At 39.9% G+C, this 23907-nt stretch overlaps 1 protein-coding gene across 1 annotated transcript in view; it reads right to left on the bottom strand.

The window, feature by feature from the left end:
- HECW2 (HECT, C2 and WW domain containing E3 ubiquitin protein ligase 2) overlaps nucleotides 1–9719 on the bottom strand; it is a 225631-nt gene extending 215912 nt beyond the window's left edge. Inside the window, exon 1 of the mRNA XM_021702919.2 lies at nucleotides 9428–9719. Within this exon, the coding sequence (XP_021558594.1) occupies nucleotides 9428–9719 (292 nt within the window). The remainder of the gene's footprint in view (nucleotides 1–9427) is intronic.
- Nucleotides 9720–23907: the final 14188 nt, after the last annotated feature.

The raw sequence follows: 23907 nt of genomic DNA on the forward strand, positions 1-23907 counted from the left end.
TTGCAATTCATAATTTAAATTAAAAGAAAAAACACAAAATAGGACTTAGAGGAAGAATTCCTTAATGTCACCACTGAATCCAAGTTATGACACTCTGGTCCCTACCACTTAAATCAGACTGAAAACCTGAGATGCTCTCTATAGTTCCTCTGATGTCCATATGAAGTATACACAATTGTGAAGTTATTTACTTAAAAACTCAACAACAGTGTCAGCCTGACTGTGGGAAAACAACTGTCAGAAATTAACATAACGACTTTGATAGTTATCACAGCTCAACTGTAACTCAAAGACTGCCAGCATAAGACTGGTTTAAAATAAAGACAAAAATACATGGTGCAAAATGAAAGAGAGAACACGTGAGAGCCCACAATGGGGAAAACCTGCTGGAGAAAACAAAGAGAAGATTTCAGGTATACCTGATACCTCTCATCATTATCTACAATACCAAGGGAAAAAAATGAATATTCTTTGAGTTAGTACATCAACAAGAATTTGAAGTTGAGTTTTAAACTTCTCCTGCTTGTTTCCATTTATTTTAGAATGCAACTTTTGTTGTGTGTGCATGTGTGTTTTGCAGGAAAATCAAACCTCATGTACTCTAGTGTTGCTGATTCAGATAAGTCTCTTCTTTTACCCTTATTGTTTACTTATTCAATACATTGTTGTTTTAAGACACTAAGTTTTCTCATGGCTTTTTATGCAGAATACAAAACTGGAATAATCCCTGTCTATAAAAAACCCACAACAATAACAGTAATGACTAGTATAGGAAAAGGGGTTTAAAACAGGATGGAATTAAATGTTGTCAACAGTAGAAGAGAAGATGGAGAAGGAAGTGATTGTAATAAATATGTTCTAAGATCTTTGTACAGTTTGAGAGGTAAAAGATACTGATTCATTTTAACCTTTAACTCAAGTATGCATGACAAATATTTTAAGGATAATTGCTAACAGACTAGACCTAGGAAATTTAACTTTCAAACAAATAGACTGAATAGATGGTAGGGAGTAAAGAAAACTCATCATTTCAATGGAAGGCATAAAAGCACATCAAAAAAAAAAAACTACAAAAAGGCATAAAATACAGAAAACAAGATAGGATGTGGAAATAAATCCAAATATATAAAAATATAACAGCAAATGTTAAAACACAAAATGCACCAACTTTAAAAGAGGGTCACTCAGATTGGATTAAAAATCATAAAGCCATAGATGATTTACAGCAGATATATCTGAAGCATGCCAAAGAATGGCTGAAAGGAAATCAGTGGGAAAAGATATATCGAGCAAAAACTAACCAAAAGAAAGTTGACACAGCAACCTGATAACAGACAAACAGACTTTAAGAGAGATATCAGGATAAAAAGATGGCATTATAAATGTATTTTCTTTATTGATGTACCCATTAGTCCTTAGAAAAGCATGAAAAGCCAATTGTAACAAATATTATAAAAACAGTATGTGTGGTAAGCAATTATTTTGTGAGTTAGTAATGGGTTTTATCAGAATGAAGAATTTTTTTTGAGAGAGAGAGAGAGAGTAGGATGGAGAGGGGAAAGAGAGAGAGGCTCCATACTCAGTGCAAAGTCCAACCCAGGGCTCAGTCTCACAACCCTGAGATCATGACCTGAGCCGAAATCAAGAGTCAGACACTTAATTGACTGAGCCATTCAGGCGCCTGTGGAATGACTAATTTCTAAACCTCATGCCAATGTTATCTTAATTCCATCAAAAAATATTTACAATCATTTCACATTTACTAATTATGGTACCTATATAAGCATCCTTCAAGGAAAAGTGACACAAATTACACAGGTACTGTCCTTGGTCCTGCTCTGGGTGTGTCTTCTCAGTCAGTATCCTGAACAGGTTGTAAAAATGTATATGAAAGTATGACACTTTTTAATACCCAGCACCTATTCTTGCAGTGATCATGCAAGGATGTATTAGACTTTGAAACAGACCAGAGGACCTGATACGTTAGCAAGATGCATCTACTATGGTAGAGACATCAACTGCTCCCTAAAGAGCCAACGACTTCTCCCCATTTCCCAGTATCTAGGCAGTTAGGCAGATCATGGGACTAATGTTGAATGGAGTCTCTGAGAAGAAGTGAGATGTGTCACTTTGGGGCCAAAGCATTTAAGAGCTGATGTAGGAGTCTCCAGTACCCTCTTCCCTTGACACTTGCCCAGAGAGGCCTTCTGTTACACATGGTGTAATGACACGATGGTGAGCCTTTAATAATCCGATATGGCAAAAATCAGGAGAATGGTCAGCCTGCATCTCTAAACAACAGTACAAAGCAAGCCCCCTGTCAATCCATGTTGGACACATAGTATTAGAAAGAAATAATCTTTTGTTCTCCTAAGTCACGGAGGATTCAGGGTTAGCTCATTTGTACAGCATAATCTGAATGAGGCTAATACAACTAGGTAACAAAAAGCAATTTAGAGTTAAGTTGTTCCAAAAACCATTTCATGTTCAAAGCCCTTATTCTCTAAAAGCATTTTCTAAAATTTAAAGACATGACCTGAAACAACTTTTCTTTGGCAGTAATCATGTAAAAATACCAAAAGAGCTTACCAACAGTCACTCTTCACTATATTTTATAGCTATTCTGGAAACTAAATACTTAATACATAAATTCTTTGTTCCATTTGATTGAATTTGGGATTAAACTGCAGCTTTCCCATCACCTTGAAAAGCATATTGGTTCAGAACCTATATAATACTCAAAATACTGTATTATTTAGCATTGAAATTTGAAGTGCTTTATATAATTTCTAGAACTCTGACTCAAAGGATTGGATTTTGGTTTTTATAAGCAGAAGCGGTCTGGTGTGTCACTTTAATCTGGACATCCCTTCTTGTGGATTCATCCAGTAGATAAGTTTGTGCTGCAGCTTCAGGCTACCAGGAAAATGATTTTATTATTATTTACAGTAGCCAAAATAATGATGATAGTTTGCAATCAGCACGACCTTAGAATAAGCCTAGGCACCTTCTTGAGAGCTTTATACACATTATCTTCTTTCTCGTGATACTGGTACTTTTTTTGTCTTTTTTTTTTTTTTTTTTTTTTTACAGATGAGGAAACTGAGATTTAAAAGGGTGACATAATTCAAAAAGGGCTTCTGTCATGAGCAGCACACGTAGGGCGGCTCTGCTGCTCTTCATGTGGAACCGACATCAAAAAGATGACGTAATTCGCTCAAGCCAGTATGTGTATTTGAATTTACTAGTCTGTCTGTTTGCAGAACCTGTGCTCTTAACCACTGAAAACCCCAGAATTTCTCAAAGTGTGCCATGGGTGATAATTGTGGTGGCACAGTCTACAGAAGTTATTTTTTTAACAGTTAATGTATGTGAGAAAGAATTACAATTGACACAGAACACCCTTCCCAAGGCTTACTGCTTAAAACAAAGTCAGGGTAGAGAACTGGATGGTTTCTTCCTTCCTTCCTTCCTTCCTTTCTTTCTTTCAATCAGATGGTTTAAAGAAAAATATTAAAGTACAGGTGATAATCCCATACTGTAAAAATCAAGAAGGTGCTGAGTAAATAACTGAAGGTTGGAAAACACTGGACTGTATTTTTCAACACAAGGGGGAGAAATGAAGCAGCCTTGGCTGCCTCCCACTGGCGTAGAGCATCACCACGCTGGACCTTAATTCTTTTATCTGTAAAACATCGATTTAAACTTTGGGATCTTAAAGCTCTGAAATACATAATCTCAATGCCTTGGTTAACTACTGTGATCCTACTTCTATTTTACCATCCAAATGCAAAGAAATATGAAAAACATCATACTACATGAGCCACAGTATTTTTTAGGATAGAGGCAAGTCTGGCCGTTCTGCCCTTAATCTTGGAAGATGTAATCAACACGCAGACACTGAGAGGTATACTCAAAGGGCGATCCAGAGAAATGCTGGCAAACTATTTATTACTGGTCTGTGGCAAGATAAGCTTGAGCCAGAATACGAAACAGCTGCATCAATAAGCCCATTATTTAATTTAATTTTTTAATAGCAAGATTTTCTCAATGAAGAATGCAGGACATTGATTTACATCTTAGAGGAAGCTTCTTATCTAGTCATAGATCAATTGTAGGCCAGCACTCTAAGTAGCACTGGTGTACAGAACAGTATAGCTGTCTAGTTTTCATAATGTGCATTTTCCTAGCTCTGTTTGGGTACTTGAAGTTGCCTGAAAATGAGAAATGGCAGAGTAAGCCTTTTGAAGTGTGTTTCTTTTGAATAGCCAGAAAGCAAAGCACAAGACCAAAGGTTAAGGGGAATTAGATAGCGAGCCTGAAACAAATAGAATATACTCTGCCGACTCTTTAAACGGTGATCATTTGGTTTTTCATGGAAAGCTGTGTTGTGTACCCTAAGTGCTTTTGCACATTTAAGCATTTGGCTCCTTTTATTTAGACAGCTTAGAAGGAAGCAATGAGTAGCAGTGTTACTCTTGTCAGGGGTCACTTCTCATTACGGAGACCAACAATAAGTTATAAATCTAGTGATTTTTGAAAACCATTTGCAAGGCATTAATTGCTGTAATTTGGAGATTCAGAGCTATAGCTACATTGCAATCATCTCTGGAAATCTCAGGGTGTATCTGAGACTTTCTGGAGAGAGAAAATATAATTAGCACCTGTTTTAAGAATTATGTTCACCCCCAAATTTACCCCAAATGGCACTTTGATATTTTCAATTTTTTTTCCTTTGTATTCCCAATAGGATGTATATACTGCTTAAAATGCCTGGAGAACAATTTATTTTTCTGATCCAGGAGTATATATTTTCTCTCCAGATTAGCTAAAAGTCACCTGGACTGACTTGTACAATGCAAAACCTTATTAACAATTAGCCAAACACAAGCAAAACTCACACTTCTTGAGAGTAAGAAAATGTAAGCCAAGAGAAACACAATCAAAGTGCAGAGTGTGCCAATAAGCCACACCTCACTGGCCAGACGTTCCACCCAAATCCTTTTCCTTTGGGATTTATTTCTATAGAGACCATCTCTCTGTTCCACAAATAAAACTAGGCATTGCTAGGAAACAGTCCGGCTTCTCAGGACTCGACTGAAGGGGGGCAGCTACTCCCTACCAGGAGGGACAGGAGTTTGAGGCCGCACCTGACATGTATGCTACTGTTGTATTTCAATTTAGCCACAACAGCCTTAAATTGGTGACATAATTTGTGCCCCGGAATTCTTTTCTCCATCCTGGCCTTGCATTTCCTCTTTTCTTTCGGGTTTCTCCAAATGTATCACCTCACCACCTTCACGTAATAGTGCCCCAGAACAGTTTGGTATATATTCGCGTTACTTCCTTACTCATTCCGTAGATGCTTCCTGTCATATGATTGGTCCTACTAAACTTTTGAAAATTTCCACATGGCTTGGAGTTACTGTTTTCAAAATTTTTATATCAGATTTTTGTTACTTTAAAAAACAAAAATAAAAACAATGACCTAGTGGTTTTTAAGTCTGTTAAAGCAGCCCCAGGCACATTCCCTGAAGTAGTAACTACTGGAGTAGCCCACACTCTCTGTCCTGCCTTCACAAGCAGTTTGTGTCCCTCCTTTTCCCTTCGGCATCTTTATACCACCTAGCAGCTCAGTCAGGATTAACTGCAGATACAAGACAGCTTCACAGTGAGGACTTAAGCAAAGAGGGGAAGATTTTTTCCACATATGGCAAGAACTTTGGAGTGCCAGTCCAAGCTCATTCTGACTTTCTGCTCTGTCATTCATAGCTTTTAATCTCGACTGATGTCTTACGGTTGCTCCATGGACGCAACAGTTCAAGATATCACATCTTGTCACCACAGCCCCAGGTACAAGAGAAAAGGAAATTTAATGACTCTACAGGAGACTCTGGCTTTTCACTGGAAAAGGAAGTTCCCCCAAAGTCTTTCCCTTACATCTCCCCGGCCCAGAGCTGGCTCACAGCCCACTCCTAGACTACTCACTCGTTGGATTACCATGTAAATTTAGAACTTTCCTGACTCTGGGGAGGGCCTACGTGCCCTGAGATGAATGGCTTGCTGCTGAGCCCTGACCCTGTAAGGAAGAAGGATCAGGAAACAGCTCTCTGTGAAAACGCAAAAAGCTGCCACCTACCCCTCTCCACATGGGAGGGCAAAGTCCCCACAGAAGTGAGGCTGCCTCCAGCCTAGAGGTCAGAATAGCCCACCTTAGCCCCAGGAGCAATGGCTATCTCTGTCTAAAGCCAGGTCTCTGTTCACTCATTCTGAGGTCCCAGATCAGCCAGGCTTCCTCTGAAACATAGCTGTGGCCCTTCAACCATAGAAATGAACCAGATTTAATGTCTTAGATGCTGGGACCTGTGCCTTTCAGACTCCTTTGCTGCAGAAGAACTGTTGGAACCAACAACATGCCCTAGAACCCCAAGTACATGGTATTTTCACCTGCAGATGCTAGTCTCTGTGTTCATCCCAGTCCCTTGAGAGGTCTGAGGGCTCCAGTTTTCTCTGCCCTGCCAAAGGTCTAAAACTATTAGAAAATACACTAAGAAGAACTAACAAACCCATGGAACTTAAGCCACCATTTATTATTCATTCAGAGTTCTCTGGAAATGGTGCGATGGGAAAATTAAGTGAAATCTCTCATTGCCTACGGGAAATCAAAAGCATGGAAGAAACTTCTGCTTCAGGGCCTAGGGCAGTGATTAGTTCCAGACTAGCCTTCCTGATGGAAACAACTGTAAAACCGGGAGGCAGTGGTTTTCAGACATTGCACGACAGGTGGCTTAAGACGAAAACCCCAGAGGGAAGAGAAACTGATGAGATGACTCTATGACCACCCAGATCTCAGCCAGGGGACAACTTCCTGAGTCCATGGAAGTTCTGACAGGCTGAGGATGCAGAGATCAGAGTATGGATCAACAGGCAGGGCATGGGGAAGGAAAGAACTATGGAGGGGTGAAGGTCAGAAGTGCATCAGGATACCCACAGGCCCTAGGCTAATGTCTGGACTGCGCATGTGCAGAGAAACACTACCAAGGCTTTGTAGAGAGTAGCTGCTAATGGGGCTGAGAGTGCGCTGAAGTTCCTAGAGGTCCAGCAGTGCTAGAGAACACTGGACTTATGACCCAGCCAGAGAAAAGACACGTGGCCGACATTCCAGGCATCCACTCAGACATCAGAAATGCCACTACTCAGAAAGAAGTACAAAGGCCAACGAGGCTTACCATAGATCTAGCCTAACAAAGCCCTAAACCAAGCCCTAACAAAATCCATAGGGGAGACCAAACTTGGAGGCTAAATCCCATCAAGTGAGAAGTGCTGGGGAACCACTCTGGGCTTTCCACGGATCCATCCTCACAAAGGGGAAAATTATACCTAGCAAGTTCAAAAAAATAAATCTGCCTACTAGGATAAAAATTAACATTAAAATAAAAATTGTTCTACAGAACTCGGGATTTCTACAACTTAGAATTCTCAATAGCCAGTGTAAAATCAAGAACTGCTGGATATGTAAAGAAACAGGAAAATGGGATCCATGGTCAACAGATAAACAGATAATAGAAACTGCCCAGATACTGGATTTTGCAGAGAACTTAAAGCAGATACATTCGATTCAATTCAAATAACTGAATGAAAATATGGTCTGAGTGAGTTAACATACAGGGAATCTCATGAGAAAAATAAAATATACAAAAAGAAAAAGAAATGAAAACTCTACAAATGTAAAGTCAAATAACTGAAATTTTAAAATCCACTGGATGCGACTGACAACAGAATGAAGATGAAAATATTAAAAGTTAGTAAACTTGAAGATAGGTAAATATTAAAAAAAATCATATTAAAATGAAAAGAAAACAGTTTGGTGAAATCTAAAAAGTTAAAGTTACAAAAAACCAAAAGAACCACTTCCAAAGTCCCATCAAAATTGTAAGACTTTTTTGTGAATATAATAGATATCAGAAATAAAAACACAATTTTTAAATCCTACCTTCCCCATCTTGAATATATATTTAAACACACCTGGGTAAAAATCGTCATAAGAGGAAACAGAAAAATAAAAATTCTTGAAATTTTTTTTGCCATTTTAGATTTCTTGTTATCCAGCATGATTAATAGAGTTACATTAGTAAATACGAATCAATTTTAGTCAACATAAAATTCTTTGTTGCTGTGAAACGTAAATTTTAGTGGGTTGAACATTTTGATAAACTGTCAGCAAGGATGTTACTTTGCCTTAAATCAGAGTTTGTCAAGGGTGGTGCTAACAGATGGCTGTGGGAGGCGGTCCTGTGCATTGCGGGATGTCCAGCAGCATCCCTGGTCTCCCATTCCCTACCCCACTGTGTCAACCAAAAATGTCTCCAGACATTACAAATGGCCTATAGGGGGTAAAATCGCCCCTGAATGAGAAGCACTGCCATAAACAAATAGGTCTATTTCCCCCCTAGTTCACTCCAAAAAAACAAACAACAAAGATGCCTGGTTTATAATTTACAGTGAAAGCAAACATGTCTTTCTATTAAAATACTTGATGTTAAATTTTGAAAGGAATTCCCTTCACTGAGTGAAAAACTTCCCCAACTTTGGGGAATGTTAGATTTTTATTATCAGGTTTAATTTAGATTTTCTTTAAGCCCGGTTGGTAGGGTTTGGATTTTTACTTTCAATAAAGCAAATTTTATATTTTCTGGCATATGCCATTCATCATTCGCTCACCTATGCATAACAAGTGCAAATTAGCTAAACACAGCTGGGACATTTCTATTAAAACAAATAGCAACTTATTCCTAAGTCATTTGTTAGGAAAATATGACACTTTCTTTACCTAACTGATCAAGGACACATCAGGAATTTTGAAATAAAAAGATACCATAGACTGCAAGTTGTTCTTCAAGAAATTCAATCTTTAGAAACTAAAGAACAGTGCAGCTCTCTCAGGTCCCCTCCCTCTTTGGGAGCTTTGTACTATCACTTTACTATTGCTCAATAAACTTTGCTTTGCTGGGAAAAAAAAAAGAAAGTACAGAACATTTTTTCACAACAGTTATCTAAATCGAGACATCTTTTTCATCAGTTTAAAAATATTAGTAAAAGTTAATACCCAATTCTTCCCGAAATGGGACTACCGATTAAGGGCAATGTGAAGCTTTAAAAAGAAAATATTATAAAATCTGCAGGTTCTGGCATTTAATCAGGGTAGAAATATAACCACAAAATTCATATCAGCAAAGGTATTTATTATTGTTGATTCTTTCCCTTCTAAAGAAGAAGGAAAAAGAAGTCCCAGAATCTTGCTGGGTTTATTTGTGTGTGTGGTCCCCCCACCCCCGGACCCCCGCCCAGGAAAAAATACACAATAGTGTACTATCAGAGTAAAAATGTATGCTCTAAGTCACATGCAAGTCCATTTCATGTCACTCACCTATATGATAAAGTCCAATCCAATCACTGGGGTCCACCTCCTCTTTAATATCCCAGAAGATAATGAGGTTCTGGGCTTGCCCCAGCGTGTACTCGTACATGCTCGCAGTCAAGCTGGAGCGGCTCTCGGAAGTCACCAGGTCTGTGTCGCTGTTCGCCCTCTGTAGGGTCATGTTCTCCGGCATGGAGCTCTGGGAAGCCAGGCTCTGGAGGTTCTCTGGGCTCAGTGTGTACCGCATCTGGGGATTTCGACGCCGCACAAAAAGCAGGTGCTCCCGGGCTGAGCTAGCCATCCCGTCTGCCTCTTGGAGGTTAGCTTCCTACAAAGCTGCAAGAGACATAACAAGCACGAATCATTAGCGTTACAATGCAAGGAATTAGGTTTAAGCTTCCCAGACATAAAGTCCTAAAGAGTGTTTATTAAAGCCCCACCATGCAATAATCTTCTGTTGTCAAAATAAAACCTATTACTCTACTGTCAACGGATGATGTCAGAAACAGCTCCTGAGAAACAGACTGAGGTCACATGAAGGCAAAGGCCATCGCACACCTGTCGCCCTTGATTTCACTGGGCACAGCTCCTCCTGGCAATTAAGGAGAAGGGGATTTCGCTACTAGCCCTTTTAGGTCTATCCTTTCCCAGACACCCCACCTACAGAAATGGTTCTCTTTTCTTTCACCTCGCCCCCCGACATGTATTTGTTTCCTGTTGAAATTAAATTTTAAAATAGCAAGACAAAAAATTTGGACACAGTTGAAATATACAGTTGAGCACAGGTTAACTTGCTCAATTTCCCTCTCACAGGAATGTAACCCATTAGAGTCTTTTTCAGGAACCTGCTCAAATGTCACCTCCTGTCTTAAATACAGTGGCCATTGTCTTTAAAACTGCAACACCCCAGTCTTCCCCCTCCCGCCCCTCTCCCTGTGTTTTTCTCCAATAGCAATTATTATGATCTGATGTGCCACACAGTACCACGTACTTATTTATTTGGTTACTGCGTACTTCTCCCAACGAGAATGTAAGCTTGGGGAAAGGACAGTCTCCTCAATAAAGGGTGCTGGGAAAACTGGACAGCCACATGCAAAAGAAGGAAACTGGAGGGGCGCCTGGGTGGCTCAGTCAGTTGGGCATCTGCCTTCAGCTCAGGTCATGATCCCAGAGTCCTGGGATCGAGCCCCACATCGGGCTCCCTGCTCCGTGGGAAGCCTTCTTCTCCCTCTTCCACTCCCCCTACTTGTGTTTCCTCTCTCGCTGTGTCTCTCTGTCAAATAAATAAAATCTTTAAAAAAAAAAAAAAAAGAAGGAAACTGGACCCTTATCTTATACAATACAAAAAACCCCAAATTCAAAATGGATGGAAGATTTGAACATAAACCCTGAAGCCATAAAACTCCTAGAAGAAAACACAGGCAGTAAGCATCTTGACATCAATCTTGGCAATAATTTTTTGATCTGACACCAAAAGCAAAGGCAACAGAAGCAAAAATAAGCAAGTGGGACTCCATCATACTAAAACACCTCTGAACAGCAAAAGAAGCCATCAACCTTGACGCTCTCCTGTCTCTACAAAGCAGGAAGAGTGCCCCAGCAGTGCTGTGTATAGTGAGGGAGGAGATGAAGTGGAGAAAGGATGGAGGTTAGCCGTGTATCTCTTTAACAAACACTCAACACAGCACTTACTCTTTTAAGTGATTTACAAATATATATAGGTTATTTGGAAGACTTGTGTTTATAAATCAATAGCTGCACATGCTTAAACTCTACCCTGTCTCAATATGTTCATCTATTAAATGGAGGTGACTTTACGGTACCATGCAAGATTGTTGTAAGGATTAGAAAAGTCATAAGTGAAAGTATTCAGTAAAAAGCAATTACTGTTACTTTAGTAATAATGTAATTACTGAATTAATTAATGCACTATTTAGTTTGGGTAGCTCCAAGGACTGGAAGACAGTTAACAGAAGTCAAACGCTGCAGGCTACCTTTACACATGAAAAATCACTGTGAGTTCTGCCTCGTGCTAGATGACCCTGCAATGGGGAAAGAAGGAGAAAGCAGTCCCTCCTTCCCCAGCCTCCCTATTCGACATGGCTTCTGGCTCCCAGAAGCCAGAAATCAGCTACATGAGGAAACACAGCCCTTTGAGTTAAAGCTTCAGAACTCAACCACGTCTCTTAAATAATTGTTTCTACATTTAAAAAATTAATTCCAATCTCCAAACAATCCATGTGGGAAAGAACTTTTAAAGCTGAGCACCTACAAGCCGGTGACTGCACACAGTGAAGGGCGAGATTAGAGAGAGAAGAAATTAGAAGAACCTCGGGCACAGAATATGAAGCAAGGCAGTTGAAACCTCACTAAAAGTGATGAGCAGGGAGCCATTCCAGGGTCTCGAGCAGAAGAGTCAACATATGAAATATAGTTATGAGAATTAGAGAGCCTCAGAAGGGCTAGGAGGGAAACAGCAGTGGGGATACCAGTTAGAAGCAGATTAGTTAAGATATCCGGCACTGAGTGCTGAGAAATGGATTTTAGTAACACAGAAAGGAAATATATCAATTGGGAATATTTCAAAGAAAGAACCCAAAGACTTGGCAACAGAATGAATACAGGGGATAAAAGTGGGGGAAAATTAGGATTAAGTCTAGATTTTCAGTCTAATGACAACAGAATCCCAGAAACATTGACAGGGCTGAGAAAATCAGTACCATCTTGGGTGGGTTTGAAGTAAATGCAATATATCCAAGTAACTATGTCCCAAGGACTCTTGTGAGGGTGGGCCAAGTTTCTGGTTATTATGAGGCCAGGGGTAAAACAAATATTCAAATGCAAGTTTCTGCTTAATAACAGCCTTATTATTTATTAAATAGAATCAACTATGCCATTTCATCTCAAAAAGTCTTACTAGTTCGGGGTTTAAAAGCCTCATTAAGGGGGCACCTGGGTGGCTCAGTTGGTGAAGCATTCAACTCTTGGTTTCAGCTCAGGTCCTGATCTCAGGGTTGTGAGATCAAGACCTGTGTCTGGCTCCATGCTCCCGTGGAGCCTGCTTAAGATTCTCTCTCTCCCTCTGACCCTCTAACCCCCTCCTGCTCGTACTCACTCCCTCTCTCTCTCTCTCTAAAAAATTAAATTAAATTTAATTAAATTTTAAAGAGACTCACTCAGATATTTTACTCTACATAACTTAGATCAATGTAAAAGAAATAAAATTAGAATGCTTAGATTATAATGAGGGACAAGAGTCAAAGCCTGTATTGGAAAACTTCATTTTTTCCCTATAGGAAAAGTAATGTATGTTTCAGAGCTCATGTTTCCATGGAAAATAAGATCAAACATCATGCAAAAATTAATTCTCAAAGTTGCATGAAAATGAAAAAAAAATCAAACCACTCTAAATGTTATAGATAAAATTTTACTTTATAATTTTACTTTATTCAATGCAATATTCTCACATGGGAAAATTAGCTACCGAAATGACAGAGAATGGCTGCTTTATATTTTCTCCTACTGAAATCTAAGAATTCTTCATTTGCTTCTTGGTTTCATACCTATGTCTTATGCAATAAGAAAGACAAATTGTTCTTCAGAAAATTATCCATGCTCTTCTGAAAAGCTTTAGAAGGTAAAGCTGATGGTAAGGGAAACTGATTAGTACCCACCATATTTATTAAACAGAAAGCTGGTCCTTTCAAGCTCCTTAGACAATCCCTTCCATGAGGAGCCTCTGCAGCAGCTCTATGTCCCATTCCCAAAGGACACAAGGTAACGTAACGCAGCACTCCTTAAAACCCTTCCTATTTATGATTAGGTCTGCATTGTGCTCCTCTCTCAGATAACTGACATCTGCTTAAACAACAGCTAAAAACAAAATCACTTTTCTTCCAGAGGTCAAGAGAGATGCAATTACCAAGCAAACTGCAAAACACCTTAGTATACAACTTCATTTCCAAAAGAAGCAGATTTTGTGTAGAAGATACAGACAGTAGCAGATGACAGATACAGTAAGCAAGCATTTTTATTTAAAATATTTTTGCTCAAGAATCTGGGGGTGAACGTCAATTTACTAAATCTCACCTGAAGGGCAAGTACTGACAACATTCCTTGTCAAAAGATTTTTACAAACTAGAAATACACCCTAGGATTTCAACTTCTTAGACTGGACACTGATACATAAAACCAATAATAATAACAAAAATCCTTGTTTAACCTTTCAAATTCCAAAAAAATACCACACAAACACACACGCACGCACGCACACACACCTGCTCAACCATACTATGCTCCAAACTCCATGTGTGCTTTACTACATAAATGAGGAAAATAAGGGGGGAAAAAAGCTATGTCAAGAGACACAAAGGAAAACATAATTAGCCTGCAATAAGCAGAGATGTGAGAAATCTGGGAAGAGAAATCCGCGACCCATCAGACCCGCAAGGCTAGTTGACATATGAGATGAAGAAAGCTATCACCGAATTCTCAACTGAAGGTGCCTCCCCAGTAGATTTCCATCATATCTGCTGCTACGAGAAAGCAATCATAGTAATTACTCAGTGTTTATCATATATAATCATAACCCCAATGTTCAGCTTCCTCAGCAAAAATGTTCTAGTAAATTGATTAATACCAGGAAATCCCTGCTCTATGAATTGCCAGTAAATGCTCCCAGGACACCGGGGCATTTTACGGAGAGCCCAAGGTGACTGAACCTTCCACTCACTTCCTCTTCTCAGGTGGAGAAGTATCAGAAAATGCAAGTTTCCCTCCAGCCTGCTGCTCTTTAGGAAAAGCCTCTTCCTCTTGTAATTTTATTCAATAATATGTTAGGATCCACAACACAAAAACAGCCCATTTGTCAGTTTGGAAAAGGGATGTACACAAATGGGGAGAAATAATTTTAAGTTCCAAAAGTTTTTCATTTTAAAGACTGAGTCCAACAGTGCTTGCAAGATGTTGTTTTGGCCTTAAGTCACTAAATATACACTAGATAAATAAATAAGAGAAAATAATTCAGATTTGGCTTCATTCTTTTTAGTTCTTTAAATTCTTTTTAGTTCTTTAAATTATTAAACCTCTCTTTGCAGGTGTGAATGGATAATTCCCAAAAGAAAAAAGTTAACTAATTAATACTATATATCAAAAAACACATTTTAAAAAAATGAGATATAATTTTTTATCCATTAAAATGTCAACTCTGAAAAATAACAGTACTCAGAAGTGAAGGTGCAGCGAGACACACACTCGTAGGCCGCTGAGAGAGAAGTTTCACACAGCTTGCCGGCGCCCTGGGAGAGAAAAGGCATCTAGACCAAAACTGAAGGCAGTTTCCTCAAAAAAAAGGAAGTGGTTATTAGAAGAAGAGGACATGAATGTTGGACAAAAATAAAGGAAAAAGAAAAAAAAAAACTAACAAAATATCAGCACCCAAATGACAAACCCTTATATATATAATGAGAGAAGAAAATAGAATAGGATCCCATGTATGGGAGGAGGAAAGGCAATAATGTTACTCATTTACCTCAAAAGTTGAAGATAGATTATAATGAGTCCCTTACTGGAATGATATTCATTGGCTCATTGGCATAGATACCGATTTAAAACACTCATCTATATTTTTAAAATGCTACTACATTAAGAAGAGTAAAACTTCAAGAATCATTTTTAAACATTGTACCAGATTAGAAAAATGGGAACCAAAGCTTCATGTATTTTCAAGACCTTTTTAAAATTCCAAACTGTTTTTCAGTAAATACACATGAAATTCCATGGTCTACCCAACTATTTCTTAAAAAAAGAAAAACTCTTTGCTTTTATTTCAAGCACTGTTGGTGGTTTGCTTCTCTGTTGACAAATATCAATGGTTTGTATGGGGGAGTGGAATCAATTCATTTCAAAGTCATCTCTTTTGGGTTGGGTTTTTTTTTTTAAGATTTATTTATTTATTTATTTGCCAGAGAGAGAGAGAGCAAGACTACAAGCAGGGGGAGCAGCAGAGGGAGAAGCAGGCTCCCTGCCAAGCAAGGAGCCCGATGTGGGGCTTGATCCCAGGACCCTGGGATCATGACCTGTGCCGAAGGCAGACGCTTAACCAACTGAGCAACTCAGGCATCCGTAAAGTCATCTCTTTTGAAAGATATTAAATTTTTACTCCCTGAACATCCCTAGGGCAAAAGATGTCTTTTTTTTCTTTTGCATGGAACACATCCCAAAATATTATCTTTAGCTACTAAAGCTGCAAATAATTACCAACTGTTGGTAAATGGAATTCAGATATGAAAAATTCTACATTACTTTGTGGTGGTTGGAACACATTTGCATGGGAAAGTGTTCCCTGCAATGCAAACCACAAAACATAAGCTCCTAGTTACTGATTGTCAAAAGCTGCTAGAAAAGACAACCAACTGTATTGCAATACAACTGTGTACTCCATAAAACACCCAGATGTCATAACCATAAACATGAGTAATAATAGCTGCATGTACTCTGTACCCCCCAGAACACATTTTTTAAGCCTTTATGCTTCTCTCCATTCCCAGTGCCACAGCAAGACTAAGCCAAGTTCATGTCAGATCCTATCTAGATGGTCACTTCTCAGCGGGCCTCTGTGACTCCGGTGTTTTCTCCCAATCCATCTGCTCTCTCCCTGCAGAATTTCCTCAGTGACAGCACTCCTACTCAAGTACGTAACATACTTAAAGGGCCAGGAGGAAAGCAAACAAAGACACAGAGGTGCAACCAAGTCTAGGCAGGGTGAGCAGGGCAGGCCTCTCACAGGTAGTGACGTTTAAGCTGATAAAGCTGAAACCTGAAGTTAGGCCTTTGCAAAGTCCAAGTGACAGGTGAGAAAGGCATGAAATTGAGCGGTGGCTCTGAGGGTCAGGGTGGAGAGGGGAGGGTGGGTTTTTGCAGGGATTTCTTTACACTTCCTGAAAGAAAACATTAAAACGTTCCCTCCGGGACTTACTCCATGCAAGGTCATCTATTCTGCTACGCATGAAATTGCTTAACATGCTCAGCACCGTCCACACCATTCTCTCCACCTACAGCACCTTCTCCACCTTCTCTGTAGAAGGCAACGCTCCTACTACTGAATCCCAGGGGCCTTTTTATATCATTCGTATTCCCTATACTTCACAACGCCTCAGAGTCTAATGACGAAGATTCATGTCTTCCCTTGTCAGACTATAAACTCTCTGAGGACAATTACTCTTTCTCTTGCACATTATATCCTCCTCAAAATAGTAAGTGTTCAGGAAATATTTTTCTTAAATAAGTGAATGGATGGAGTTCACCGCCACTAATGAGAAAAGAAGAATCTGAAAGGACCAAATCAACAATAGGAGCACATACTGACTTTTCTTTAGAATGCAGCCAGCCATTCAAAAAGGATTTATTAAGTAAAGGGCCTACTTTATGCTGAAATGTAGGAGGTAAGGTCGTTGCTATAGTATGGAAAGAAAGAAAACCCAACCTACTTGAAGGAAATCGAGAGCAAACTGCTTCTATAAGGTGTTGTAAGTGCAGAAGTCAGTAGGAATTCACTGCAGAGAATGATCAGCAGGGACTGGAGTGTTTAAAAGAAGCCTAATGAGAAAAATTGAGCTGGACTTTGAAAGATAGGAAGAGGCCATGGAAATACGGCATGAATTCTAAGCCAAAGAAAGAATCCAATTTTAAAACGGGAAGACAGGAATTAGCTTTCAATGGCTTCAATCTGATCCAAACCATTATCATCTGTCCTCTGAATGAATAATCACCTCCTTCGCTGTTCCTATCCTTGATTTCCTGCTGTCTATTCTCAAAACAGCAGGCAGAATGATTTTTTTCAAATGTAAGTCAGACCATTTGTTCTTTACCCAAAACCCTCTAAGGGCCCCCATTTCACTTAGAATAAAAGCCAAAACCCATATAATGGTCTACAAGGCCCACATGATCTGGTCCCTGGTCCTCTCTGACTTCGTCTACCACTATGGCCACCCATGCTCATGCTATCCCAGTCCCACTGCAGCTCCTAGAAGGCATCAGCTATACCCTACCACAGGGTCTTTGCATCTGCTGTTTCCGTTGCCACAGAAGCTCTTCTCTTCAATATCCACATGGCTCACCTTGCTACCCCTTCACATGTTTACCCTCTCAATAGGACCCTCCCTGACCACTCTATTAAAATTTCAACTGCCTCAACACTACCCTTTCCCTGCTTTATTTTTCCTCCTAGCACTTTCACATTCTAGTATCCAGTATAAGTTATTAGTGTCTCTCTAGTGTCTAGTGTCTCTCCCCACTAGAATGCATGCTTCACGAAGAGCTAGAAATGACAGACAGACGTCACCTCTAAGTAGGCAAATGAACTTAGATGGTTTTTCAGGAGAGTACCAAGAACAAGGCCCATTCAACTAAATGATCAATTGTTGTTTTTAACTTTACAGGTGATTTGCAACCACAGTAAGATTTCTAACTGATGCAATTTCACTGGCACCATGCAAGGTTGTGGGTGGAAGCTGCAAACATACGGGTTACCTTTCAAAGTTTGAGATTACCAACTGATGTTTACCATTATTACTGAGCTTAACAAAAGGCACCTTTGAACAGAAAAAGGGAGAAGGGATGGAATCAAACAATAAGTAATAATCATGTTAGAGAGGGGAGTCACATGTAAGTCATAAACACAGTCTGCTAAACTGACTTGATTGTCCATACAAGCAACCTCCCATATCTACTATGTGTGAGGCACTGTTCTAGCTCCAAGGAACCACAGATGAAACACACTCCATTCTCAAGGAACTTAAGAGTCTCAAGACTAGAAAAAGAATGGAGCACCCAGGTGGCTCAGTCAGTTAAGCATCTGACTCTTGGTTTCAGCTCAGGTCATGATCTCAGGTTCATGAGATAGAGTCCCACACTGGGCTCCCTGTTCAGAAGGGAGTCTGCTTCTGTGCCCCTCCCCCTGCTCACGTTTTCTCTCTCTCTCTCTCTCTCTCTCTCCCATAAATCAATAAATCCTTTTTTAAAAGACTAGAAAAAGAATGAATTTAAAATAATAATTGGGGGGACGCCTGGGTGGCTCAGTCAGTTAAGCATCTGCCTTCGGCTCAGGTCATGATTCCAGGGTCCTGGGATCGAGTCCCGCATCGGGCTCCCTGCTCCGTGGGGAGCCTGCTTCTCCCTCTGCCTCTCTCTCTCTCTCTGTCTCTCATGAATAAATAAATAAAATCTTTTAAAAAAATAAAATAGAATAATAATTGGGGCACCTGGGTGGCTCAGTCAGTGAAACATCTGCCTTCAGCTCAGGTCATGATCCCAGGGTCCTGGGATCGAGTCCCACATCGGGCTCCCTGCTCAGCACGGAGCCTGCTTCTCCCTCTCCCTCTGCCCCTCCCTCTGCTTGTGCTCTCTTGCTCTCTCTCTATCAAATAAATAAAATCTTTAAAAAAATAAAATAAAATAATAATTAATAAATCACCCAATTTCTAAGATTCCCAGGGGTTTGGAGAATCATCTGGAGGAACCAAAAAATTAAATGAACATCAATGTGCAGCATGTGAATAAGGAAACAGTTCTGTTCAGTATCATGATCCTGATTATTGACACCAAGCTTAATCTCAATTTAAGTATTAGGATAAGAAATGTTTGAAATCTTTCCCAAAAGAACTACCTGTATTTTCACAGTACTATCATTTTCAAATCCTTTTGACAAAAAAGAGATCTTTTTTACCTAGGTATTCATTATCCAGCTCCACTCTATTAAGAAGCTGAGGAAGAAAGCAAAACATATGACAAAACAATGAACTGCAGACTTTAAGTTAATCCCCATTCAACCACTTCTTCCTTGCAATGACGGAGTTGATCCCTGCCAGTCACATCTGTCAGTCATTCACTGAACCTCAGATGTTCCAAGAACAAACTGATTGAGAAGAGAAACTGCATGAACTGGTAAAACATTCAGGAATTCATAAAAGTCAATGAAAGAGATTTTGAATAACTTCTTGAATCACATGCGAAACCACTGATGAATAAGGGCCTGGTAGAGTTAGAATAGTTGACAAGCGAAGGAGGAAGAAAATTAGAAGCAATTTGAATGTCACAGGATTAAACACAGGCTGTGGGAAGGTTGACAGAGCCCTGGCACAGTTTTCGTAATAAGACTTTCACGCTTGTGGTAAGAAAGACAAATATTACATGGTGCTATTATACAATTCTCTTGAAAAAATTAACTCCTCTCAACTCTTTAAAAATTTCAACACCTTCATTTGTTCCTTTTTCCTTCTAATAACTAGGCCATATTTGCGATTATAATCTAAATTTTGTTATATGTAAGATAAACTGATACCCATAATTTGAACTTTTCCTTGTCCACGTCAAACCCCTTTTCCCCCTATTTACTATAAAACTTGGCTTCCCATTGTGAACAGATTCACTTTAAAAGGACTGCTTTTCTGGTATCTCCTGTCTACCCTCTGCCCCCACCCTCACCCTCATGTTATCTCCACAGCTACCCCATGATGGACCAATTGATTCTAGATTTGATTTCCAGATGAGAGCACCAAGTGACTGGGTGACACAGCCGAGATCCACACTTAGGTCCTTAAAGCCTGCTTCTCTGCCCATATACCACAGCATCCCGTGGTTTCTATACCTGAGCCGTATTATGTGATACCTGGGGTTACCCACAAAATTGGGGGGTGGGGAGATAAAATCATCTATGTACAGGGTTTAAAGTCAGTGCCCTAAATGCAGATGCCAAGTAGCCTTCCACCGCCAAAGTAGAGCTCCTGAGTTACCTGAATTGCCTTGCTTTCTCCCCAGTCTTCCGGTTCTCATTTTTGGCCCACCTACTATAAGCTTTGCAGGCACAGAAAGTCATTACTTACTTGTTATGAGCCACAGATTAATTATAAGTCAACTTTATAAGCCCATAATGTTGTTGAGAAGCGGGACTCTCCCTCCCTTAAGGCAGTCTCCATGGGCTCTGACAACTCTGTAATGTGCAGGGGTAACAGAGGTCCAAGAGAGCAGCTTTGCCCGGGGGAGCCCTTCCAGAGTAGGACTCAGGGAAAGTCCCATCCTTTGCCTTTCTCTTCTCACCCATCCATTTTTTTAAAGGACAGTGAGTACATATTTAGGGGGTTCCTTGCCCAAGCATGTGAATGATTGTATTCAGAAATCCTAAAGGTAAACTGAAAAATGAAGCTCTGCCTCCCACATCAACTCCCATATCAACACTCAATTCCATGGCATTGGAGGTGCACTAAAGACAGTGTTAGTCTGAAGATAAAGAAGGAGGAAATTAGGGGCGCCTGGGTGGCTCAGTCGTTAAGCATCTGCCTTCGGTTCAGGTCACGATCCCAGGGTCCTGGGATGGAGTCCCGCATCCGGCTCCCTGCTTGGCGGGAAGCCTGCTTCTCCCTCTCCCACTCCCCCTCTTGTGTTCCCTCTCTTGCTGTGTCCTCTCTGTCAAATAAATAAATAAAATCTTTAAAAAAAAAAAAAAAGGAGGAAATTAGTGATACCAAGTGTGATGCCTGCCTAAAGTACCAGCTTCCTCCCACCCAGAAGCACTGAAGCATACAACTAATCCTCAGGGTACCCTGATGGCTCTCCAGCTGACTTCAGAACCACAAGGTGTAAGTCCTCACACAAATCAATTTGCTCTTCTCTATCTCTTTCCCACTAGTCTCGCCAGATGTCCAGTGTAGCAGCAGAGACACATTCATTACTGAAAGTAGAACAAACGAGAACATAGGATGAAGCAAGGTTTGAAGTCTCGTGGAATGATTTCTAGAAAATAGACAATTAAAATAATGATAGACTATTTGAATTAAGTTGTGCGTCAGATAAAGTTATATAAGTAAAACTGCCAATTTCTCTCTAAAGATCCTGAAAAAATTTCATTTGTTTCAATGAGTCAAATTAGTTTAACTTACTACATTTAAATAAATTGGATTCCTGCCCCCAAATTCAATATACTACAAGAAGCAGTGTTTTAGTTAATAGATTAAAATCTATTCAAAGAAAGAAATCCATTCAGTTTACAAATGAAATTAAATACTTATTTTTGCTTAGAATGCTGCACTATTAAATTTAGGAAGATACCATGGCCCTAAATAATTGTTTCAAACAAATTAAAATCTCATTAAAATGAAAATCAATTATTGATATGGTTGTAATTGGGGAAATATCTCAAAACACTGTGCACTTATCCATTATCTCATCGATGCAATTTTTAAGTTTATTTATTTAAGTAATCCCTACAACCAATGTGGGGCTAAACTCATGACCCCAAGATCAAGAGCTGCATGCTTTTCTGACTAAGCCAGCCAGGTGCCCCTGCAGTTATTTTTTTTTTTAAAGAAGGATCCCAGAGTAAACCAAAAACCCACTCTTTGTAATAGTAAGCCCTTCTGCCCTGATACATGAGTAACTGGGATAAAAGAAGAGATTCTGAACCATAAGTCCTAGCACTTTTCCCCTCCTCTTCTCCGTAAAGAGGAAGGTGTTCCCCTGTCTGTCTTCTGGAGGTATGAGGACTTTGCTGGTCAGCCAGGCTGAGAACCAGAGAGACAGTTGTAGACTACTCCAGCCTCATTCCAGAGTGCCTAAGACAAGACCCACCCCTGGGCTCTTCTAACACTTTTCTCTTTGTGGTTAGGCAAGTCGGGTTGGGTTTCTGTCACAGACTTAAAGAATCTTAGATAATACACTGGCTTTGTGTACAAAACCTACATGATAGGTGAGGCTGGGAGGCAAAACTGAAAACTCCGAAGAATGTGACTTGCCCCACAAAACATGGTGTTAGCCAGAGTGGGGCAAGGGAAGAGAGACAAGAAAAAGACTGGGGGGTGAGGGGTGGGGAGCAAGGGCAGAGGGGGATGGGGAGTTATAGATCAAAATATATGAACTTCCAGTTACAAGATGAACAAGTTCTGGGGATCCAGTGGCGATTATAGTTAATAATACTGTTGCTAAGAGAATAGATGTTAAAAGCGCTCACCACAAAAAAGAAACGGTAATTGTGTGATGTGATAGAGGTGTTACCCAAAACTACAGTGGTAGGGGCGCCCGGGTGGCACAGTCGGTTGAGCATCTGCCTTCGGCTCAGGTCATGATCCCAGGGTCCTGGAGTGGAGCCCCGTCCCATCCATTGCCATAGGACTCTCTGCTCAGCAGGGAGCCTGCTTCTCCCTCTGCCTCTCCGTCTGCATGCCCCTCCCCCTGCTTGTGCTCTCTCCCTCTCTCTCTCTGTCAAATAAATAAATAAAATCCCCCTTTTAAAAATAAAGTAAAAAAAAAAGCTACAGTGGTAATCATTTTGCAATATAGGTCTATCAAATCACCATGTTTTACAGCTTACTTACACAATGTTGTATGTCAGTTATATCTCAAAAAGGCTGGGGCTGGGGAAAAGACCAAAGGAAAAAGACTGTGGGGATTTAGTTATGGAAAGCACTTTTTTCTGGGATATTAGGGTTAGGAAGAGGAAGATGGAAAAAGCAGCTACCAGGAATATGACAAGCAAGAGAACGTGTTAAACTACCATTTTCTAGACCCGAACTCAAATCTACTAATCCTAACCTACCTATGAGGTGGGGCCCATACATCAGATTTTTAACATACTCCCCAGTTAACATTGTTAAATGCTGAAATCTGAGAACTGCTAAATAAGAAATTACCAGTTAGTGTCCCTATATAGTCCCATGTTAGACCAATAACTTAGATACTATCTTCCCAAGTGCATCCAAGTTTATTAAACTACATTTTAAAAGAACCAAAAGGCAACTGAGAGATTTCAGTCTTTGTAAAATTTTTTCAATTGTATTTTCTATAAAATTTAGACTGACATCATTATTTAAACTTAATAAAAATTTTAATAACACAAGACTTTATTTATCCCCATCCTTATTAAAAAAAAAAATTTGCATGACATGTTGCCTATGATATTCAATAAGCTGAAAAGAAGAAAGCCAAAAAAGCAAGGGGAAACAAGCCAGAAGTAAAGTTTACACCCAAAACTCACACCATTTAGCACTGCTCAGGTACTAGAAATAGGCCATTAATTTGTCTCTGAACTTTGTAGCATCCCAACCAAAGAGTTACAAGAATCACAGGCTCAGTCCCTGTACCCATAATATAAATAAGAATTTTTTCCTAGTGGTGAAACCTGAGAGAATCTTCTATTAGTCTTCATGACGTATGAAGTATTACTCTGCATTCTTATGTCTGCCTCAATGACGACAGTGTTGTCGTATTACCATTTTCGTGACATATCATTGGCTTAACACAAATAGCTCCAATTCAGGCACATTCACACATAGCTCTACAATGGTCTACAATGTGCTACCCACTACATGAGCTCCCAGCCACATACGGCTACTGAGCATCAGAAATGTGGCTAGTCCAGGGTGCCTGGGTGGCTCAGATGGTTAAGCGTCTGCCTTCGGCTCAGGTCATGATCCCAGGGTCCTGGGATCGAGTCCCATGTC

The sequence above is a fragment of the Neomonachus schauinslandi genome, chromosome 3 (genome assembly GCF_002201575.2).
Source record: "Neomonachus schauinslandi chromosome 3, ASM220157v2, whole genome shotgun sequence".
NCBI classification, from domain to species: domain Eukaryota; kingdom Metazoa; phylum Chordata; class Mammalia; order Carnivora; family Phocidae; genus Neomonachus; species Neomonachus schauinslandi.